Source organism: Saccopteryx leptura, chromosome 7, assembly GCF_036850995.1.
Source record: "Saccopteryx leptura isolate mSacLep1 chromosome 7, mSacLep1_pri_phased_curated, whole genome shotgun sequence".
Lineage (NCBI taxonomy): Eukaryota > Metazoa > Chordata > Mammalia > Chiroptera > Emballonuridae > Saccopteryx > Saccopteryx leptura.
Genome location: NC_089509.1, coordinates 26,855,892 through 26,880,236, shown reverse-complemented (window position 1 = coordinate 26,880,236; position 24,345 = coordinate 26,855,892). Strand labels below are relative to the sequence as shown.

The window sequence follows — 24,345 nt, the reverse complement described above, 5'->3', positions numbered from 1 at the left end:
GTTCACTAAGTGGGAATCACAAAGCCCTGGGCATTCCCCAAACCCTTAGAGGTCAAAACAATTTTCATAATACCAGGACACTTTGTGCTGATATTTGCAATGATAACGCAAAAGCAGCGATGGGCAAAGCTGCTGACAGCTTAGCAGAAACCAAGGCAGTGGCAGCAAACCATACTGGTAATCATTGTGTAGCGAAGCCATTCAGTTGCAGGAGAAAAGATAATTTTACTTAAAAAAATACCTTTAATAAGTCTGTAAAAATGATAAATTTATATTAAATCTAAACACCTAAATTTTTATATGTTTAAGGTTTAATGTGGGAAGTATGCATAAAACATTTGACCACATTCTAAAGTAGGACGTTTATCTCAAAGTAATGGATTTATGTGATTATCTGAGTTGCAATCTGAACAAGTCACTTTTCCTTGATGAACCATTTTTTTAATCATAGAAGAGAAACTGATAAACAGTAGTATGAGTCTGTCAATTTGAGGAGAACACTCAGAGTATTGGTTTCCAATGAAAATAAAGTAGTTTCCAAGAGAAATTGCTAAAAAGTTTGAGAAATGTTGTGGTGTAGTATTAATAATTTAAATTGAAGAAATTAATAGAAGTTTTTAGTTTATCACTTAATCCCACATCACATCCACATTTAATTCAATCATTTCAAGTGTATACATGCTGTGGTAAATTGCCTTTACTGGTCCAATTCTTTGTCATTTCTTGTATGCATGCCCTTTGCCAGGTAACTCCTCAGTTCCTCCACTGTGAGCAGGGCTCAATTCTCTGCCACTGGCATCAGCCAGGATAGTTGTTTCGACTGGAGAATGTTAGCACATATAATACGAGCAGAATCCCTAACACACTTGAGTGGTTAGGCTTGCTTTCTCTCACCTCTGCCATTTTTGTGAGAAGGACTAGCTTGGGCCAACCTGCTGGCCCAGATGGAAAACGAAAGAAATGTAAATCAGAATCATTCTTAAGGAGCTCAGCTGGATCTGCTGGACTCCCCATCCTCCTTTAATTGGGTAGAGACACATGAGTCAGCACAGCTGAGACTAGCAGGATTCCTGAAAGCAAATCCTGCCTCGACCAGCTGACACAAAGGTGACTGTGGGAGTTGAGAACAAGTCACCTCAAGATGTACCTCAGTAGTACGCAGATTACTTTGAACCAAAGGGAAGTTTAGCAGCAGTGTCATGAGAAGTCTGCCCCTCCCTTTAACTACCAAAATATTTTGAATTAGGGACCTTGCTCATAATAAGAGATGATTAGAAATAACTTCTTTTGGTTTATCTATAGAAAAGGGCAAACTTGTATTTATTACCAAACGTCTGTTTTTCTTATCATTCTGCAATGGCCCTTTAAGGCCCCCGGGGTTTATTACCTCAAGCTTAGCTCTGGATGTCATATATACCCATGTTCCCTTTTATGTATGAACCAATTCTGCATGTGGGGTCTCTGACTCTCTCATGTATGTGGGGTTGCCATACATATGTATGCATTAAATTTAGCTATTTTCTCTTGCTCATCTGTCTTATGTCTATTTGATTATTAATCCTCTCAGAAGAACCTTCATGATAGTTTGTTCCTCCCCCACATGATCCATTAAAATACTGTTTTTGACTCTGTACTATATTCCCTTTATACATTGACTTGAATCCTTAACAGCTTCTTATCTGACTCAATTCTGTCTTGCTATTTACTTGTATGGCTTCCAATGGTCTGTATGTCTGCCTAATAGATTCAGTGTTTCAGAAACAAGTCCTTCAGCAGGACAACCTGGGTTAGTGAATTTATATGATCCAAATAGTAACTTTTTCATTTATGGCTAACAGTCAAAACCATTTCACTTTCTGCATATCAGTGTGTTGTTTTATTTAGAGAATATAGTGATTCATTCCACATTAAGACAATTTTGTACCTGAAGATGAATTAAAAAGAAAAAAGAACTGATCATTAAATGAGAGCGATAGTTTACTTTGCAAAAGTGTTTTACCTTTCAGTCCTTCTGTTGTTAGTTTACTAAGTGCACATACAATATTACATTCTCAAAACTTTAGATCTTCTGCAACTTTGAAGACATATCTATCAATTGAGGTTTTTAAAGGAAATAATTGAAGAGGGATCAATTTTAGATTGTTCTAACACTTCTAAAGAATAAGTAACTCCAAACTGCTTTTATAGGTACTTTTCCTAGAAGAGGAGATGCAAACTATGACCTCTTTCAAATCAATAAAGTTATATTTGAGCACAACACTCTCATTTGTTTAATATTTTATATGGCTGCTTTTGCAGATGAATTGGGTAGCTGTAACAGAGACAGTATGGCTGACATAGTCTAAAATACTTACTGTTGCAGAAAAGATTTGCTGGCTCTTACCCTTGATCATAGTTTCTAAGAATCAGTTAATTAAAAGCCTTGTTCATTATAATGTGGAGATAACAAGCATCTCAGAAGTTTTTACTGGTAAAATATAGCTAATTTTTTTCAGGGATGTGGATCTGGGTTTTTTTCTCACAAAAAAAGCAATACATACTATTAAATCCAACAGATGTTTCACTCTAACATAAGGTTCAGGAATGACAGAAAGAAATACAGTTAATTTCTGTCAAGATTTAGAGGGTTTGCAGACTAACTTTTTTACAACTCAACTTTTCATAGATATGATTTTACAACTCAGATTTTCTTAGAAAAACAAGGAACAGAAAAGACAGTACTTTTATTTTATTATCAATTATGTATAAAGAATGGCACAATGAAGAAATCATAAAACTTCATCTACCTTATTCTGTTATGAAAAGCTCTGTGGTCACATCTGTGGCACAAAATAATAAAGAAAAAATGTGGCTACTGCATTATGTTTCAACGCATGTACAATTCTTTCTTCACAGACAACATAAAACATAAATTATGAAATTATAACCATTTTGATTAAAATACCAGAAGATACAAACTTGAATATTACTACAAAGCCATTTTACAAAAATTTCACTAGATGGCAGCAACTTAAAAATAAAGGACTCAGAGTTTCCCAAAACCACTCAGCTATCAGTTAATATTTATATTATTTTACTTCTAAGAGTAAGTAAAACAATATGAATAGGTGAAAACATAAACTCCACACCTGAGTACCTACTTCATGCAAATTTTTAAATAAATGAATATTTTAAATAGATTTTATTAAAATTACCCACAGGGCTTGCTTGCACTCATATTGATACAATCACATAGAGTCCTAAAAGTGTTCAACCACCTTTTTTTTAGTCAGTCCCCAGACTGATGTAGTAGTCTTCTAACCATTCCAAATACTTTCAGTCTTCTTCCTTCCAGTGAGTTTTCTAAATCACACATTTGATTGTAAGAGTCTCTGTGTCCCTTCAAAAAACCACCATTAACTTCAAAACGTAATTCATCTTGTTTGATATGGCTTTTAACTACATATATGATCTGGTCATTCCAGCTTTCTTGCCTGGGATGACCCATACCTCCCTCCCTCTATTTGCATAAACCATTCTCTCTCTAGGATATACCATTATCCTCATTTGTCTGGGTAGCTCAGATTTTGATCACAATATAACTTCTATGAAAAGATTCCTTGGCCAGACTTTCTCTTTCATCTTACAGCTCCCTGTCTGCAGATATCTTATAGTAATTTTCTAATTAATTGTCTTCTACTTTTACACAATATAAACCCAAGTAATAGTAGAATAAATAAGGGAATGAACAAATAATAAAGTCATAAAATTATCAATAAATATTTTTAACTGATGTTAACTAAAAATATTATTTGAGATCCTTTGTTAATGTTATAATTTTATTGCATAAGCTAATCAGATAACATCTTTTAAAATGAAATTTCTTCAACAACTAGTAATAGTTTAAAAATATTCAAAATCTTTCTCAATAAAACAGAATATCATGTGTTTTGGTTTTTGTAATTTCTTCTAGCAAAATACTAAACATTTTTAAGCAGTGAAACATGATACACAGGCTAGCTCACTGTCTCTTATTTGTACAGACCACTATTGCAGAAACTAGATTGACCCTTATAATACCCAGCTTTATAAAAGTAGATGTTGATGAGACTGGCAAATCTAGAGATGAGAAATGGAGGGAGCATGGGAATATTTTGCTAATAAAATTTAACAAGAATGTATTAATTAAGAAGGTCTGAGACAGCATGAAAAGCTACATGGGAAGAAAGAGTAAAGAATTTGAGAGAGAAGAAAAACAAAAAGATTTTGAGACCTTAAAGGGCTAAGTAATTTGAAGGTGAAAACATCTATTTGTGGATGTGCTTTCAAGAGCAAATTTCAGGTTTTTTTAGTTTGTTTGTTTTGTCTTCTCTATTTATTGTCAGCAGTAAGTACAAAACTGAAGAGAGGACTGAAACAGGTTGAGTATTCTTGAGTCTGTCTCCAGTTGTCCAGAACTTCACACAAAATATAGTTTGTTTGCTTTATCTCAGATACCCAGAATGAAAAAATAGCTTAAGGTAATTTTCCAAGCTTAATTTAGTTCACTTAATATTTAATGATTTAACAGGGCAGTCTGCATGTTCTAAGTATGGGAAAGAATGAAAATAAAATTTGAAAGAAAACTCAAAATTTATAAAAACACACAGTATTTTGATTTTTAGACTACTTATCATTATAAGTAATTCTTCAAAATTTTCTGATTCTATTTAAATAATAACAGTTACGATTTTTATGCAATATGTGATCCATAACATTAGCCTGATCTATTCTTCCTTATGTTCACTCACTTATCTTTTCAGTGGTCATACAGGTATGTATTTAAAGATAAATGACCATGTGCAAAGCATAAGCATGAACCTGTGAATTTTGTAGGGTTCACCCTCAATCAATCATTAAATACTTTACTCATATAAGCTTCTTAAATTTGAAAATTAAGCATAGAAATAATTACAAGACAGTGTAAAAGGTAGATGATAATACATTTCCCACCATGCTATAAAAATATAACAGAAAGATAGATTTAGCTTGACACTGATGAGCCCAAAAATTTTGATGAAGGTAAAAAATTGAACACTCATGTTTCTACAGGAGTTAGTCAAGTAATATATAAATTTTGTCTATATGAAATACTTCACTTTACTGTTTATTGTAAGAATATAACACAAACATAAATATATATGTCAGCTGTCACTGTGCTTCAATGCTAGGGTCAATATATAGAAGTGGTACTTGTATTGAACTGCTCAAATCTCACCTAATGGACAGAACTGTTATTCATCCTTGCCACTCACTATTCTACAGGAATGATGGTCCACTCATGCCAAACTTCTAATATTTCAAGAGATGTTGAAAATAAGAGTTTTTATATAAAATCTTCTGAACTTCCATTGTTGGCACTTGATGAAAATTTTTTTAATATGTCATATTTGCATATACAAAGGAGACTAAACAAAGTAAATCTCTAGGACAGGCTATAACCTATGAAGCAGGTTAGTGGTTGAGCTAGGCAGAGCAGTAGAAAATAGATGTATGTGGTAACTCCAGGTGGAAAAAGGAAGAAAATAAAATATTTGCACAGCAAACATATCAAATCCTTAGTTTTGCTGTAATATAAGCTATGTAGAAAGCAAAGAAAAAATATAACATTGACAAGTTAAGTATGCAAAGTCATAAAAGGCTAAAGTGATTTGAAGTTTTTTCTATAAATAGTAGAAAAGAGTAATGATCATCATGTGGAATCAAATGCATATTAGGGAATCAAGTAAGAAATATATGGGCCAATGCAACCTTCCCAACAATGCACAACTGACTTTTTGGAAGCATGGTGATTTTTAACTTTTATTTATCTATTTTTATTCCCCTGTCTTGTTATAAAGTATATTTAAAGCTACTTAATGTATTAATCACATGGCAATGATACTTTTATTAGATGTAAAAATGACCCACTTAGATGTAAAATGAAAATTTAATCTTCCATAAAATATTTTTCTGGTATTTATTATTTCAATCTAACATATACACATAGCTCAATGGAGTAGAATATAGAGCCCAGAAATAAACTTTCACATAATGATCAATTAAATTATGAGAAAAGAAGTAAGAATATACAATGGGGAAAAGACAGTGTCTTCAGTAGTGTTGGGAAAATTGGACAGTTATATGCAAAAGAATATATCTAAAGCGCTATTTATACCATATACAAAAATAAACTTAAAATGGATTAAATAATTGAATGTGAGATCTAAATTCATAAAATTCCTGGAAGAAAACATAGGCAGTATGCCCTTTGAAATTATGCTTAGCAATACTTTTGGGGGCTAGTCTCTTCAGGCAAGAGCAAGAAAGCAAAAATAAATAATCAGGATTCAATATAACTAAAAGTTTTTGCATAAGGAAGAGAATCATCAATGAAATGAAAAGACAACTTACTAAATGGGAGAAGATATACCAGACAAAAGTTTAATATCCAAAATATATTAAAATATCATACATTTTAATACCAATAACAAAAATCCAATTAAAAAACAGGCAGAAGACCTGAGTAGATATTGCTCCCAAGGGGACACATCCATGGTCAAAAGACATAGGAAAAGATGCTGAATATCATTAATTATCAGGGACATACAAGTTAAAATCACAATGAGATATCAACTCATACCTTTCAGAATAGCTATTATCAATAAACCAACAACTAATAAATGCTGAAAAAATGTGGAGTAAAAGGAACACTTATACACTGTTGGTGGAATTGTAAATTCATTACAGAGATTTTTCAAAAAGTTAAAAATAGAGATGCTATAAAATCCAGCAATTACACTTCTGCTTATTTACCTGAAGTAAACAAAAGTTACTCATCAGCTTGAGCCCAAAGTCGCTGTCTTGAGCAAGGGGTCACTTGCTCTGCTATAGCCCCCCAGTCAAGACATATATGAGAAAGCAATCAATGAACAACTAAGGTGCCACAATGTAGAATTGATGCTTCTCATCTCTCTCCCTTCCTGTCTGTTTGTCCCTATCTATCCCTTTCTCTGTCTCTCTCTCTGTTACAAAAAAAAAACCCAAAAAACAAAAACAAAAACAAAAGCCTGACCAGGCAGTGGCGCAGTGGATAGAGCATCAGACTGGGACATAGAAACCCTGAGGTCGCCGGCTTGAGCACAAGCTCATCTGGTTTGAGCAAGGCTCACCAGCTTGAGCTCAAGGTTACTGGCTAGAGCGAGGGGTCACTCAGTCTGCTGTAGCCCCCCAGTCAAGGCACATATGAGAAAGCAATCAATGAACAACTAAGGTGCTGCAATGAAGAATTGATGCTTCTCATCTCTCTCCCTTTCAGTCTGTCCCTATCTGTCCCTTTCTCTTTCTCTCTCACAAAAAGAAAAGAAAACAAAAGTTATATGTACCCCTTTGCATTGAAACATTATTAAAAATAGTCAAGATCTAAAAACAACTTAGATGTTCCTCAATAGATGGATAAAGCTTTGTATATACATATATAATAAAATATATTATAAATAATATAATAAAATATTATTTAGCCATAAAAGTAATGAAACCTGATCATTTGTAGCAATACAGTGGACCAAGAGGGAATTATATTAAGTGACATAAGTCAGACAGAGAAAGATAAATACCCTATCATCTCCCTTACATGTCATTTAAAAAAATAAATAAATGAATAATCAAAACACAAGTATACCCAGAGATATAGTGAACAAGCTGATGACTAACAAAGATGGAAGGGGATGAAATAAAAATATAAATAAACAAACAAACAAATAAATAAATCTTTGTTTCTCCTCACCTAAAAAAAAGATTGCGCAATAAAATTTCCAGGGCATACAAGATAAATGGCTCTTGAAACAACACTCAGAAACTTGGTCAGTGACACGTAACAAATGGGTAGGAACCTGATAAATATGACAGTACAATTTTCACATGTTCAATGGTTAGGAAACATAATAAATGAGCAGAGATCCTGAGAAGTCTTTTCTAAAGAAGACAGAGAGATGGCCAACAGGCTCATGAAAACATCCTCAACATCACTAATCATCATTGAAATGCCAAAATGTGGTATCACTTGTCAAAATGGCATTATTAGAAAAACAAAAGAAGTGTTGGTAAGAATGTGGAGAAATGCAATTCTTCATACACTGTTGGCGGGAAGGGAAATGGTACAGCCACTGTGGAAAACAGTATGGAGGTTATTCAAAAAACTAAACCACAACTACCATATGATTCAGCAATTTCCTTTGTGGGTATTTATCCAAAGAAATACAAAACACTGATTTGATGCAACATATAGATCCCTATGTTCATTGAAGCATTATTTAAAACAGCCAAGATATGGAAACAACCTAAGTATCTATTGATCAGTGAATGGGTAAACAAGATATGGTACAAATATGCAATATAATATTACTCAGGCAAAATAAAGAATGAAATATTTTCATTTCTAACATCATTATGTTAAGTGAAATAAGTCAGACAAAGACAAATACTGCATGATTTCACTAATATGTGGAATCTAAAATGCAAAACAAATGAGCAAAAACAAAATTTAAGACTCATAGAGCTTGGAAACAAAGTAGTAGTTACCAGAGCTGAGAGAGGTTGGTGAGTGGTAAAATGATTGAAGGGAATCAAAAGTTACAAACATTCAGTTATAAAATAATAAGTCATGGGTGTATAATATAAAGAATAGGGAATATAGCTATAATATCACAGTAACTTTTGTGATAGATGGTAACTAGGCTTCTTATAGAGATCATGTTGTAATATATATAAATATAAAATCATCATGATGTACTCCTGAAAGTAATAGAACATTTTATGTCAATTATTCACTGTTAAAAAACAACAACAAAATAACTCCACAGAAAACTACAATGTGCTACTATTACAAACTAATCAGATCTGTATTTGGTGAGAATGGAGAGCAATAGAAACTCTCATTCATGCTGGCAGCAGTATGTGTCAAATTGATACAACCATCTAGAAAACTGGCATTATTGATTGAAAACAAAATAGACATACTAATGTTCCAAAAATTACGCTTGTAGCTACATACTTAACAGAAATGTATATGAATGTTTACCCAAACAAATTTATGAGAATATTCAGAATAACATTTATTTTAATAGTTCTCAGGTAGAAATAAAATTCAAATATCTATTCTGATTGGAATGAAAAAAAATTGTTACTTATTTATATGTTGTAATAATATACTAAAATAAAAAGAAAAAAACTACTGGTACATGAAATACGGTAAATCTTACAAATGTCATAGTGATCAAATAATTCAGACAAAAAATAATATATATTAACCCATTCATATAAAGTTTAAAGATGGACAAAGTTAATATGTATAGTTAGAAGTCAGGAGAAGGGTATCTTTGGAGGAGAGGTAACAGGCAGTTGTTGGTAGAAGAAAAAATTGAGGATTCTACATGTTATAAATGTTCTAAAAGTTTCTTGATGTAAATGTGGTGGTTTTAAAGATCCAGAATAACTCCTCAATAACTTTTGTTTATATTTTTTGCTATTTTCACATGCATACATTACTTTTAAAATCTTCTGTCTTCAATTTTCTTTTACATAATTTTAAAGTTCCTACATCAAAATCTATTCTTGTTGACTCTTATAGCTCGACTCCAACAATATTTTTGTTTCCAACACACTTCATTTCTAAAAACTGTCTCTTTTTTATCTCACTGAGCCATTCTTAATAGCCTTTTTTAGAGTTTCCTATCACTTTCTTGACTGACACCTTTAATATTCTTTCTGCCTCTCATTTAGTTTTATCTTCATAGACCATCCAAGTGACTTCTGTAAGTTATATATATTTTCGAGAACTCTTCTTAACCTCCAGTGAGGGGGTGAGGGAGGAATTGTATAGCAAGAGTAAAAATGCTTGTTGGAATAATTTTTTAGTGGATACATCTAAATCTGCTATATCACCATTTAACACCCATAGTATATCACTTCTTTGTGGTTACAGTAATATGAAACTGCTCATTCATGTCTTTTTGACTAAAAGTTCCCCAAGAATTTCAGTTGGTAGGCACTTATATTTTTAAGTGAAAAAAAAGATATGCATAATGCTGAGAGAATGGTTTTAGCAACTAACGTAGTTAAGAATGATAGTTACATATAACAACAAAATAAACAAATGCATTTGGCTTTTAAATGGAAAATAAAAGGAAATGTATATCTGATCTACTTTCTATAACTTCATATTTGTTGAGGACAGTAGAAAGGGGGAGGTGACCATCATTTCACAACAGAATGCATGCAATCTAATAGGTATTTTGTATTCTTTAATATTTACACTTGAATTTATTAACTGAGTCTTGTTATCCCAAAAGAACACTTTTGAAAACAGAGATTCAGTAAAGTCAAGTAATTTTCTCGAGATCATGTAACAGCTAAATGACATAGCCAAGATTTGAACCTTGGTCTGTGTGATTAATTCCAAAATCTATGGTTTTTCTTCTCTATCTTGGTGGTCGTTTCTAAGAAGGTTAATGAGATGTGCATGTAAACTGAGGGATTTGAAGACTGCTGATTACTTGTCTAACACTTTTAAATATATTTTTTATTGGCCCCCCTTTGTTTTGGTGCTTAACATTTGATATCTAAATTAAGAAAACATTATCTTTATATCTTGTAATGCACCAGTTTCACAGTTATCTGTCAAACCAGTTGGAAGTCATGGTTGAAAATTCCTAGAGACTGCTGATCATGGTGCTCAATTTCTTTTCACTAGTTTCATTCATTAGCTTTAATAACTGAATATATTAACAAGACCTCATATATATATATTAATCCCATAAACTATTAATGTTCAGAACAAAATTTAATTGTCACCTTTTTAAATACATGACCTGATTGCCAAATCAAATAGAATGGTTATTAAAAATTTTAAGTCCAAATTTTAACTATTGAGTGTTACTCTTCTCTGGTTTCTTTTGTCAAGCAAAGAAAAATTAAAATAATTTTTTTTACAAATACAAATATATAGAGACACTATTTCAAAATGGTAAATAATTTAAGTGTGATTTAGTAATACTTAAAGAAAAATTCTTGTTTAGGTGATATAATTTCTTAAGATTCTTAGGGGGAAAATGGCTTCCTTAAATTGTGTAAAGCTCAATCTACCAATAAATTTTCATTCTGCATCTCTTCTTCTTCAGGTATTTAGAATTAAGCAAGACTAAAATCATTTAGAATGAGTTATAGTATCACAAACAGTCCTAGCATGTAGCTGTTATCCTAAATATTCTGTCTGCTTCTTGTTGACTAAGCAGCTTAGCACCAATGATATCACCTGCAGGAAGCTCACCTCTCCTACTGACTGAGGTAAATATTGGGACAGCAGATGCTAGTAAGGAGGTGAGACCAGAGAAATGACAAAAAGAGGTTTAAATAAAGATGCCTAAAGCAAAAAAGATTATAGATTTTTTAAATGTAAAGCTTTATCTCTTTTAAACTCTTTAAATAATTTTACACAGACACAAAGCTATTCGCTAGAAGTACAGGTAGCATACATCTCAGTAGAGTGATGTTTGGGAAGGAGCAATGATGTGCATACCTTTGCTTGTCCTGCTTTTGTGATGGCGGGTATATTAAAGAGCTGTCCAGTGTAGAAATGCACCCCACTGAACAGGATCACTGCAATAGAGTCCCCTTCCTTTTCAATTACTTCAAGGATATCTTCAGTTCTCCAGGTTTCTTCCCCCTAAAGTTGATTTAGGCACTAGTTACATCATACCCACAAAAATAAATGTCTCAACTCATATTTCCCAATCTAAAATTCACCATGAGCTCTTTTCCACCATGAGTAAAAGGAAAGATAAGTTTTTTTCAGATTAATGATCTTCCAAAATTTGGCAAGAGAGCAACATTTCAGCATGCCTTTTCTTATTATTAAGTAATGATACATTTTTGCAGAACCTTACTTAGTTTATTCTTCAGGGTTTCAATTAATTGTTACTACTTGCTTATTTATGAATTGTTTTCTTCTTATTCCTATCTGATAAAATACAAAAAATACAAGTCCTTGAAATATAAAATGTGAAGAGAAAATTTTAAGACATGTTATCTCACTTATCAATGTAACACATGTTGTTGTTTTTTTCAGAATAAAACACTAAATGTGCCTTTCATCTGAATATCTTCTATTAACTTAAGTGTTAAAACTCTCCCACATCAATGTAAAGAGCAAGACCCTATATGAAGAAGGATATCAATAAAACTCAATTATTAGGGTTATTTTTCTACACATTTCCCCACCAAAGATGAATGGTTGGTTACTTAGTGACAGTCGCAAATGAAGTTAGATTTTTATTTGCAAACAACTTGAACAAAAAGAAATCAGCTAAATACAAAGTATCAACTTGTATTATAACAATTTTTATCTACTCATAAAGCCTTCAGGAATTTTCTCTAGTGCTAAATCTCACATGATTTTGAGGTCAAAGCATCACCTACTAAATTAATATGTGAGGAAAATTTATTAAAATATTCATAAGTTTTCTCTCAGTTATTTTTAATTTTTGGTAATTCTCACTTCTTGGTAATTATTGTATCCCACGTTAGACATATATTATATATATCACAAATATAATACATACTCTAGTTTCTACTAGAAGATTAGAACATGTTTATAAAATGAGACTCTATAATACAAGTATTGATATTAAAATCTCTGAGTTATTAAATGATATATGTACCTTATGTATAAAAGAATTTTAATAATTCTCAGAAAAATTGTAAGTAAAATAAATAACATAGCAATCCAAAACTCTTTTATTTAAAAAAATATCTATAATTTCAAAAAAGAGTAGAGAAAGTACTCTATACACAAATAGTTTTTATTTATTTTAAAAATCAGTGATAAGCAAATAAATGTATTTGATAAAGATAGAATATGGCAACAGTTTTCAATTGGTGTGCCACAAGAAAATTTTAAAACATGCATACCTGATTATTTAGTCAGGGCCCCTGACCTTTTTTCCCTTAGATTGTCAAATAAAAATATGACAGCAGCTAATACAATAGTTGTTCACTGTGAATGAATCAAAATTATACCTATATTTTTAGTCAGATTAGCTAAATTTTAAAAAATGTATAATTTTTTTTTACTATGCTGCAGAATTTTAGTAATTAGTTTAGTTTATGTATGCCATGAAGTAAAAAATGTTGAAAATTGCTGGGATGTGATCCTCTCTCATGCTGACTTTCTCCAGTTTAGTAATGTCAGGGTGCTCCCATGATTATGATTACCTCATGAGGCTTCCTAACACTTGTCACTTTTAACATTAAGACTTGTGCTATATTAGTGGTTGTTTTCCTTTTTGCTAGCAATTTGATATTTAGTGACCTATGGGGGAAAAATCCTCTCACAAGTGTGAGAACTTTTTACTTCATTGATTTATTGCATGTTGAAAAATAGAATTGAAAGAACTAGATTTTAATTCCTCAAAGTATTCTGGGTTGAAAGAAATTATTGCTCAAAGATTGGCATAACAACCTGACAGCATCATTTATGAAACCTAAAATTTATTCTGTGTGGATCTTTTGGTGTGAAATTTCACAAGCTGTAGGGTTTTTATGTCAAAGTTTCTACAACTTAGCTTTAGATCTCAATTAATGTAAAGTACACAGTATTTTAGATCTTGAACATATGGTCAAGTCTGATTTGGTATTTTATTTGTTATCTATTTAAATATGGAATCTCAGAGAGATAATGTAACTTTTCCAAAGTCTTTTACCCAGTAAGTGGGTGGGTCTAAAATTTCCCATGGGTATATTAGCCATCTATAAAGACCAACTACTTCTACTGCACCATATCGTTTTCTACACTTTAGTCCAGGGGTCCCCAAACTACGGCCGGCGGGCCACATGCGGCCCCCTGAGGCCATTTATCCGGCCCCCGCCGCACTTCCGGAAGGGGCACCTCTTTCATTGGTGGTCAGTGAGAGGAGCATAGTTCCCATTGAAATACTGGTCAGTTGGTTGATTTAAATTTACTTGTTCTTTATTTTAAATATTGTATTTGTTCCCGTTTTGTTTGTTTTTACTTTAAAATAAGATCTGTGCAGTGTGCATAGGGATTTGTTCATAGTTTTTTTTTATAGTCTGGCCCTCCAATGGTCTGAGGGACAGTGAACTGGCCCCCTGTGTAAAAAGTTTGGGGACCCCTGCTTTAGTCCAAGGTCAAAAGAAAACATATGATTCTTAGATTATGAAGAGACATAAAAGGTAGGCATAATTCGGTTCCAACAAATGTCACTAATTTTTTAATATGATTTTAATGGTACCCAAGGCAATGGCAGTTAAATTGAAAATGATATATGCAATTTGCCTTCTCCTCCTAGCCTACTGGTGAATATGGAATACTCCGGTGCTGTTAACAGTAAGACAATTTACTTGTTCTCTGACTAGCCCTTGAATATGAAAATAAATAAACTTCTGAGTTAATGTTCCATTTTAAGCAAGATAACCTGTTACAGAAAGATAGGTCATTTATACTATATTGAAAGCTCCATTAAAGTAATGAAGATAATAAGCTTCTAAAGAAAATAAAGAAAGAAATCAATACTAAATACATAATAAATATTAATTTTTATTTCTCATAATACCTCTCTTGGTTTTATAATCCGCATAGATTTCTCAATGTTGAGTCCATGAAGCTGAAGCTGTGATTCGATAGCATACTAGAAAAGAAGGATAATTTCTAAAATCAAATTCAATGAAAAGAAATACTTTGACATCTCTCTTAAGATAAATAATAAAATAATGATAAAAGTATATCATTATATCAAACCAACTGTATTAAATTAACACTATTAGTTAACAGTAACTAAACACAATACATTAAAGAAGAACTGCTTAATATAATTTACATTCAAGAATCTGAACATTCCTTGAAACACTAAATAATAGAGACAATTGGAAACATAAGAATCATCTAGCCTTCAGGGAGTTACAAGAGATTTTAGGATAAGATATCAAATCACCTATGCAAGTCAAAACCAGAATTTATGAATAACCAAAGTGATAGTGTGAACTCATTAGGCTTGAACAGTAAATATACAAATGATTCACTCCAGAAAACATAAGCTAGTGAAAGGAAAGAACATCAAAAAACCCTTCACTGAGCATACAAGATCTGAACGGGTTGCAATTATAGTAACTCTGAAGTTTTTCAAGATATTAATTAAGATTTTGATCCCTTTTAGTGTGGTAATGGTTATTAATATGGACATAATTAAAAGATTTTAAATTATATCATATGGGCTAGAAGAGTTAACAGTGATAATATAAGGACAAAACTCAAGTTTCTCTAACACTAAAACTGAAATGTGAGCCCTGGCCGGTTGGCTCAGTGGTAGAGCGTCGGCCTGGCGTGCGGAAGTCCCAGGTTCGATTCCGGGCCAGGGCACACAGGAGAAGCGCCCATCTGCTTCTCCACCCCTCCCCCTCTCCTTCCTCTCTGTCTCTCTCTTCCCCGCCCGCAGCCGAGGCTCCATTGGAGCAAAAGATGGCCCGAGCGCTGGGGATGGCTCCTTGGCCTCTGCCCCAGGCGCTAGGGTGGCTCTGGTCGCGACAGAGCGACGCCCCGGAGGGGCAGAGCATCGCCCCCTGGTGGGCGTGCCGGGTGGATCCCGGTCCGGCGCATGTGGGAGTCTGTCTGACTGCCTCCCCAATTCCAGCTTCAGAAAAATACAAAACAAAACAAAACACTGAAATGTGCAATATACCTTTTTCTTTGTGGCTAGAACAATCAAATTTCTTATCAACTGAATTGCTGATAAGTAGCAAGATTTTTTTAGTGGGCCACAAGAAATATTTTTAATTGTTAATAATATTTTCAATGTGTATGCTAGCATGCTGTAAAAAATAGACAAGTAAAAGTCTATATTACTATTCTATATAGCTAGAGGGTTTAAACACTAGGGTACCTATCGATTTGGTTTTATAAAAGAGCAACAAGACTTAACAAAGCATTTATAACTGCACTTGATTTAGACCAGCAGTTTGCTCAATGTCATTAAAAAAGACCAATAAATCAATGTTGGTATTCAATTCTTTCCTCCCTTAGCACATTTTACTTGAACAAAATAAATAAAACTACAGTTTATTTTTTTAAATGTCTAAATCAAAAGCATTTGACAGAATAAATTCTAAGATTACTTGGGAAAGTATAGTGAATAAACATTTAAGTCAGGCAAATAATATACTCCTCTGGGAAGAGTAGACAGAATATATATATATAATTTGAAGAATTCTTACATGATCTGAAGGGAAGGCTTTGGCTTCTAGAAGAATTTTGTACCGTTTTGGTGTAGGCTTAAAAAATGATAACTGCAAAGAAATGGATTTATAAAGAAAAGCATTAATAAACAATTATACATTTGTTTATTTTGTACTACCCTTTCACTTTATACTCTCCAACATTTTAAAGGCATTAATTAATTACACATCTCAGTGTCTTTCAAGGGCAGCTTTTCCAATTAGCTTTTTCCCAATGAATTAGAAAGAGAAAGAAGATACTGACTCATTACGTTTATTGTTGGCAATGCAAAGTTAGAAGAAAATGTGATTCAAAAAATACAAATCCTCAAACTTAAATTATAATTTAAAAAATCATCTTCCCATTGCATTTAATGGTAATTTCTCTATGGTGAGACTGAAATCTCCTGTCTTATTTATAATGATTTATCAATCACTGCAGATTTGGATTCTAGTACATAATATTTCCACTGCTTTATTATTTATGAGATCTTATTTTAGTTCCAACTAAAAAGTACTTTAGCCCTAAGACAAAACATTCACATATTTAGAGGCACCATGGAAAAGTGGCTCATTTGTTATTTGGGCCTTTTTATTTCTCCCCACAGGTTCTGGAAAATGAAACTGACAACAACAGCAATGAAAATAATTGCTACTGTTAATTAGGTATTAATAATTGGCATGGATACTAAAGCAAATTTCATGCATTATCACATTTCATACATGTGCATATGTACAAGGTAGGTATTATTATCCTCATTTTTACAAAGGAGAAAATTAAGAATTAAAAATGCCAGAAATCTTGTCTAAATTCAAACAGGCATTAAGTAACTTAGCTGGGAGTCAAACCTAGGGATATCTGAACATAAAACTATGTCTTCTACCATGATAGCCAACATGCTCCATAAGCCTGTTCCTTCGAGGCATACTTAATAATAATTTCTCCAATTTACCAAAATAAAATATTAACATCTCCACTGATCTTGGTCATGTAGACATGTTTACCAAAACTTGCTTAAAAATAAAAAATTTTCAAAACATCAGTTACTATAGATACCATATTTCAAGTCAAGATATATTTGAGACTTATTAAATATTTAGTATGTAAGAAGCACCTTAAATATAGAAATACATTTCAGGTATTAGGTCCCTTTACTTTAATTTAGTTTTATTTTCATATTCTTTTTAACCTATTTCTAAAAATTAAACTTCAAAAGCACAGTGATTCATCATCAGCCCCTGCTCGTCTAGCTATTGAAAAACTATCTTTCTATAAAGCTCAGTGTTTGCTAGCATTTGTATATCATTGTTTTGTGTGCTTGCAAGCAGTTTTGCTTTTCACCCACTGTGACTCTTATACCTTATGTTCTGAGATAAGAGCTGTTCATTATTCTAAAGCTCTTTGCAAGAGTTAACTCTCCCATGAGTATGAAGAAGCCATTCTATCATGGTCCAGCATTTCCTGCTAAAAATGAAAATAACCTCACGACTTATTTTTAAGTAAGTAAACCACCATATGCTCATGAATTAAAGATAGAAAAATGTCAGATTCTGTAAATGAATGTATACTAAACATTGGTGGGAAAGGAAGCTTACCAGTAGAAGATGTAAATTAACCGTCAAAGCATTCATTAGGACGATTTCTTTTTCATTGGCTCCTGCAAAGAAAACAGGTCATAATTTAAGTTTTTTCTGTTAGTGCTAAAGGTACTTGGAAAAACAGAATAGGAAGGCTTCACTCCTTCACCCTTTATTTCTTACAGATAAGTGCATGTTTGATGTGTCATCACAAAGAAATGAAAGTTTTCCCACTTGACTCATTTTATCAAACAATAACTGGACTTACATACATATAGCTAGCTAAAATTATATCTTATTTTTGATAATAGTAAAAGTAACAACAAAATAACAAAGCATTTGCTTTTATCCTATAAACTAAAAAGAATTTTTTCCTTTTATTAGCTAGTTTGTCAAATTCCCACAGAGCACAATTTTATGGGAAGTGTGTCTCCAAAAGAAACCTTAACAGAAATGAAAGCCCATTACATTTTTAAAGCTGGTTGTTTCTAATGTCAAATTAAAATGCACCTTTCATAAAAGCAGGCTACTTTGCCAAACATAATTCACTGTTATTCTAGCGATATATGTGATAGTTTATAAGACAAAAGAGCTAGAAAGTAAAACATAAATATCTAAATAGCTCTAGGGCTTATACATCATGCTGATATAAGTAATTAATATAGATAGGTATTGTCTGATGCAAGAAACATAAAAAATTAAGATATCTATTACACAAATACAATCTGATCTAATTCTTATTACTGAGGGTTTTGGCGCTAGAAATAAACCCAAAGATGAAGCACACAGTGGACACTGAACTCAGAGCACAATAACAGCAGCGATAATACATTCCTTATTTTTAGTTTTTATGATGTCTCTTAAAGGCCATTAAACCCATGTAATGGGAATAAGGTCTCTTTTCATCAGTGAGAAATATAGTTTGTGAGCTTTAATGTTTGTAAGGTTGTACTAAATATTAGAAAAAAAATGTATAATACAAGTCCTTCATTTTGTATCCAAAGAGATACTTCTGCTGGCATCCAATTGTAATAGCACAGACAGTAAGTGGCATAATTACTCTAAATAATAGATTCTGGGATTAGGTTACCTGAGGGGAGGCCACTGGAAATTCTGGTATAACGTATGCATTTAAATTTCAGCATAGCCATTTAAGAAAGGGTCTGTGTGTCTTCATAGAGTTAAAAAACAACAAACAAACAGAAACTACTTGTTGCATTTGGCAGTTGGGTTTACCCATTTGATACTTGATATACAAGGTTGGTGGGTGTATACCTGGTCATTGTACGGTGCATCACGTCTGAAGTCCAGGGGCAAGAAAAACATTCTGATTCTACATTCTAAGCACTAAATAAAATTTCTCTTAAATATACTAGGTAGATATGAATAAGATATGCTTATGTTGTATGCATTGGCATATGTCTTCTATCAAATGAGTATCTTCTTAAAATATAGGTAAAATGTTGCCAACTTTATTACATTTGTTTCTTTGAATGACGGTATAAATTTTTACTGCTATTTCCAAAACAAAACATTACCTAAGATATGTAATCTGATATTATCTTTAACTTTCTGTTAGTTATTTACATGTATCCTTTTTTAAAAAACCATTTATTTCAATAAAAAACATTTTGGCAAGGAGAATAGAAGAAGAAATGAAGGAAAAGTAATATAAAAAGACAGCAGAATTAATAGAAAGTAAAGCATTTGAAAGAATGCACTGGAATGAGGAGAAGAATAGCCATGCCCCCCCCCCCCCCCACACACACACACACATCATCACAAAGTGAAAATCAACGGAGGAGTCAGGACAGGGTAGGGGAGAATTTCTATAGAAGCACAGACATTTTATTATCGCTTAATGATTACATTCTGATTAAAATGATTGTAGATTCCTGGAAATTTTTAGTCCTACAAACAATGTAGTGTTCATTTGAAATCATCAAAAAATTGTCTTGCATGGAAATGTGCTGAACCAGATGCACTGGGCTAAATTACCCTAGACGTGCACTGGATTGCGCTTCCTTTCCTTCACATTCAATGACATGCTAATGCCAACTCCATTTTTTGTAAAGAATCCCTCACCTACTCAAATAATTCGTCCAGCCACACACATGAAAATTATTCTGCCCTGAAAGATTTTAAATTAAATTCAACCAAGTGTTATACAAAATGCTCTCCTCATCTGCTACTGGAGTTTATTAAGGACAGGTCAATCTGAAACAGGTGCATGCGCACACATTATATATCTGAAGATGTTAATATTAAAGTTTCAGAACACTAAAAGAAAAGTTTATTTCAAATATAACAAAAGAAATTGAAGAATTAAGTGGTGTTAACATCAAAGTGCCACAAATGATTTTTAGAGTATTTTTAAAAAAGAAATATGACATAACTGACATATCTTTTTTAGTTCAAATCAGATTTCTGAAAGCACCATGGTTCTAACGTATTTAAATATCATCAGCATTCCATAAGAAAGTAAACCTTTCAAAAAAACTGAAGTTCTTTCAAGCCGCTTTTCTTTGTTTCCCTTCTTTTTTCTAAGAGTTTATTAAAAATTAATGTTGGAACATTAAGAACTACAAGTATCGGGGGAAATTCTTTTAAAAAGCTTCTCCAAAACTTATCAGGTACTTTGAAGATGATGTACAACTCACTGTGGAAAATGTCAAGATTTGAATCACTTCGCCTGAGATGGGTGTGAGCCAGGGCTCTCATTTGAAAAGAATTTCCTGCTTGTTTATTTTTTTAAATTTCTTATTGAATTCATTGGGTTGGCATTGGTTAATAAAATTCTTGTTTGTTTATTACTGAACATAATTTTTGCTTTACCAGGAGGTGAGACCTTATTAACTGCAAGCTCTGCCTTCTTATCTCTATTGCTGGAAAGCTAAAATGTATTAAGCCTTTTTATGTGTCAACACCTGTAAATGTGCAACATGTATTATCCTACACAATCTTTACAGTAGCCTGATAAAGTTATCTACTTTGATTTTTTGTGTTTCACCAATGCGGAAACTGATGTCAAAAGAGACGAACTAACTTGCTTAAAATCTCACAGATAAGGAAGCAGAAGACAAAAACTTACCCTTTCACAGAAAAATAATATTTAACTAAAACTTTTGTTCACAATTACATTAGTTGCAGTAAACCAAATGTAGGAGGCCCATGTTTATCACTACCCCCGCCCCCTGCATTTTCCTAATTGTAATTTAATTTTGCAAAGTGAGGATAATAGGCTCCCAGCTGCTTTTGATAACAGGGCTTATGATGAGGTCTTACGCTGCCTTATATGTTTCCACATATTTTATTAAACACATGCAAATATGGTTGTTGATCTGGTTGTAAGGTCTATATTTGGGTCAATTTGAGAGCTCTCCACTTTATTTTTCGAGTAGCAAATTCCTTTAGCCTCTAGTGGTGGTTACTGAATGGCTGAGCATTCCAGCTTTTGGGACAGAGCTTCCAGGGATTATTGCTTCTCTGAGGGTCAACCACAAATTTTACAAAGCACATTTATGTTCATATTACAACAGTTTTATAAGCTGAAAGGCATGTATCTACCACTTTGTAATTTTTATGTACCCAAGGAGAAGTACATTTAATAATAATACTAATAATATTCTTCAGCAATTATAATTCTAGCATCTTGATAAAATATTGCTTATAAGAGAAAGTATTCCATGTTTTGCAGAACTGTTGTTTCCACATAAAATGTTTTATTAATAGTTTTTCTTCTCATCTAAAATTTATATTTCTTTCTACGTCTACTAATAAATATTGTTCATTGTCTTTTTCTCCTTTCTATCCATTCTATCAATTTGTAAACATAATTTATATTATCCTTCTGGTACTATTTTTTGAGATATTTTATGATGAAATAAAGGCTGTGGTTTTAAGAACCTGAAAGAGTCAATCATAGTCCAATATATACAACTTGTCTGTATGTTGATGACACACTTAGCCTAGCAAATAGAAAAAGTAAACTTGACTTCCGCTGCTCTTTAGTGTAATTACCACATTGTTATTATAAATATTTTGTGATGTTTATCACCTCTTCTTCCAAAAAGTATTCCAGGTGTCTAGCATTACAACGTGAGAAGAACAATGATGAAAAGTAGATATAGAGTGCAATATATGTAGACAAAAAAAAACCCAAAAAACAAATTAGAAGCTATTAAATGCTTTTATTACTTTAAACTTAACCAAATGTTCTCAGAACTTTCTAGTATCTGAGGCAATAAAAAAGGAACCTATATGGGATTTGTAGCAAAAAAGATACATACACAAACACCTTCAAGAAAGTGTTTTTACTAAAGCAAACAAAGTGAACTCATTCATTTTTCAACCTGACTTAAAAACTATTCTCTGACTAATATATAAAATTTTAAAAGTAAAGAATAGTTCCTAAAATTTAAAAGAAAATACCAAGCTTTTCAAATACTACACATAATACACTTTTGCAGACACTGTTAATTTTTATTCCTCTGGTCAATAACAACAACAAAACAAAGCAAACAATAAAGTAATAATTAAAATAAAGATTACTTTCAAAATATGACAGAAACAAAAAATTAAGAATTTTGTCGCATATGTGTTATTACTATGGCTGGTATTTCAAAGACAAGCAAAATATCTTAGAGCTAGAATTTATAAGTGTACTTAAAAAAGATAAGTAAGTTCAACCTGATTGGTGGTAGCACAGCGGATAGAGCATTGACCAGGTTCGAAACCCTGAGGTTGCCAGCTTGAGCGCAGGCTCATCTGGCTTGAGTGCAGGGTGGCAGGCTTGAGTGTGGGGTCATCAACATGATCTGATGGTTTTTGGCTTAAAACCTAAAGTTGCTGGCTTGATTGAACCCAAGGTTGTTGGCTTGAGCAAGGGATCACTGGCATGGCTGGAGCCAAGCATGTATGAGAGCAATCAACAAACAACTGAAGTGCTGCTACTATGAGTTGATGCTTCTCATTTCTCTGCCTTCCCATCTATCTGTCTGTCTGTTTCTCTCTCTCTCTCTCTTGCTAAAAATAAAATAAAATAAATAAAATAATAAATGAATAAAAAATTCAGTCTTTTTACCCATCTAAACAAATCTGGATATTTAATTTCTTTTTCATTTTCCTTAGAAACAGTAATAAGAAGTGGCTAGTTTAAAATTTTAGGGGTTGTTCTGACATATTTATTTACTGGGAAACAAAACACATTTATATTTGATAAACAGCAACAAAGCTATAAACTTTTAAGTCATTAAAAGAAATTTTTTTTCAAGGATTATTGGTTTTATAAATAAATCTTACTAAATACTATCGCCTTACTACTTCCCTGGACTGGTTATGAACTTTCTAACTCCTTTTTAGGGAATGATAAATATTGAGCACAAAATAACAGGATTAAAATAGAATTTATATTATGAGAGTAAATTTAGGGGAAGAAAAGATTCACAGCTGAGGAAAATATATATTCTCAAGTCAAATTAATCCAGGAGCTTCTTAAAGTTTTTTTTTTTTAATTTACATACATGTCAGACATTTGAATGAATATAAGTGGCTTCTAAAAACTGACCACAAATAAAAGCATTATTACCAATTATTTAACACATCTTCAAGCACAATCCAGGATTGTTTGGGTGATAATTTCTTCCATTAGAATATACATTCCACAGCCTGATCCAGTGCTGTGTTCCCAAAAACCTGACTGGTGTGGAAGGAGATGCTCAGTGTTTGCCTTTCTCTGCTTTGCCTGACAAAAATTTTGGCTTTTAGCCCCAGCCCCAGGCATCCAGGTCTGTGCAGAGTCCCCTGCAGCTTCATGGGACAGTCCTGAACTTATAGTTTGTACTTAATGGTCATCCTAAACTGGAGGTCGATATTCTGATCCTATAATAAAACCACATAAAACGGAGAGACGTGTCGAGTTAAGTACTGCTGGTTGAAAATAGAGCTTGCTTTTGCTTGTAACTCTGCTATAGGGTACTTTATTTTTAAAAATATTCTGAATAGGTAGCATATTCATATGTTTAATACAACAAAAACCAGGTTTTCCTTAAAAGTCTGGTAATTTGGGCTGTTTTAAACATGAATATGCTCTTTGTGTATGTGGTAAGGTTTGATATAAGATGACTCCTTTGGGTCATTATATTGGGAAAACTCATGTCAAAATCTTAGGTTGTTCAAATGTCACAGAGAAAACTTTACTAGTCTTGTGTACATTTACCAGGGGCCAGGTTATAACAGAAGTGAATACTTATTTAACTCTTATATTCACCATGAAATATGTTATGGACTGACTCATGTTCTCCCCAAGTTCTTCTGTTAAAACCTTAACACCCAATGTGACTAACTTTGGAAATAGGGACTATGAGTAAATAATAAAGGTTAAGTGAAGTCATAAGGGTGATAGGATTGGTATCCTTAGAAGAAGAGGAAGTGACAATGATCTGAAGGTGTGCAGAGGAAGAGCCAGGTGAGTACACAGAAGGCAGTCTC

At 32.6% G+C, this 24,345-nt stretch overlaps 1 protein-coding gene across 1 annotated transcript in view; it reads right to left on the bottom strand.

The window, feature by feature from the left end:
* Positions 1-24,345, bottom strand: part of KYNU (kynureninase) — a 111,195-nt gene that overhangs the window by 46,960 nt on the left and 39,890 nt on the right. Inside the window, exons 5-8 of the mRNA XM_066345478.1 lie at positions 17,875-17,936; positions 16,279-16,350; positions 14,625-14,699; positions 11,573-11,719 (exon numbers count right to left, since the gene is read on the bottom strand). Of these exons, the coding sequence (XP_066201575.1) occupies positions 11,573-11,719; positions 14,625-14,699; positions 16,279-16,350; positions 17,875-17,936 (356 nt within the window). The remainder of the gene's footprint in view (positions 1-11,572; positions 11,720-14,624; positions 14,700-16,278; positions 16,351-17,874; positions 17,937-24,345) is intronic.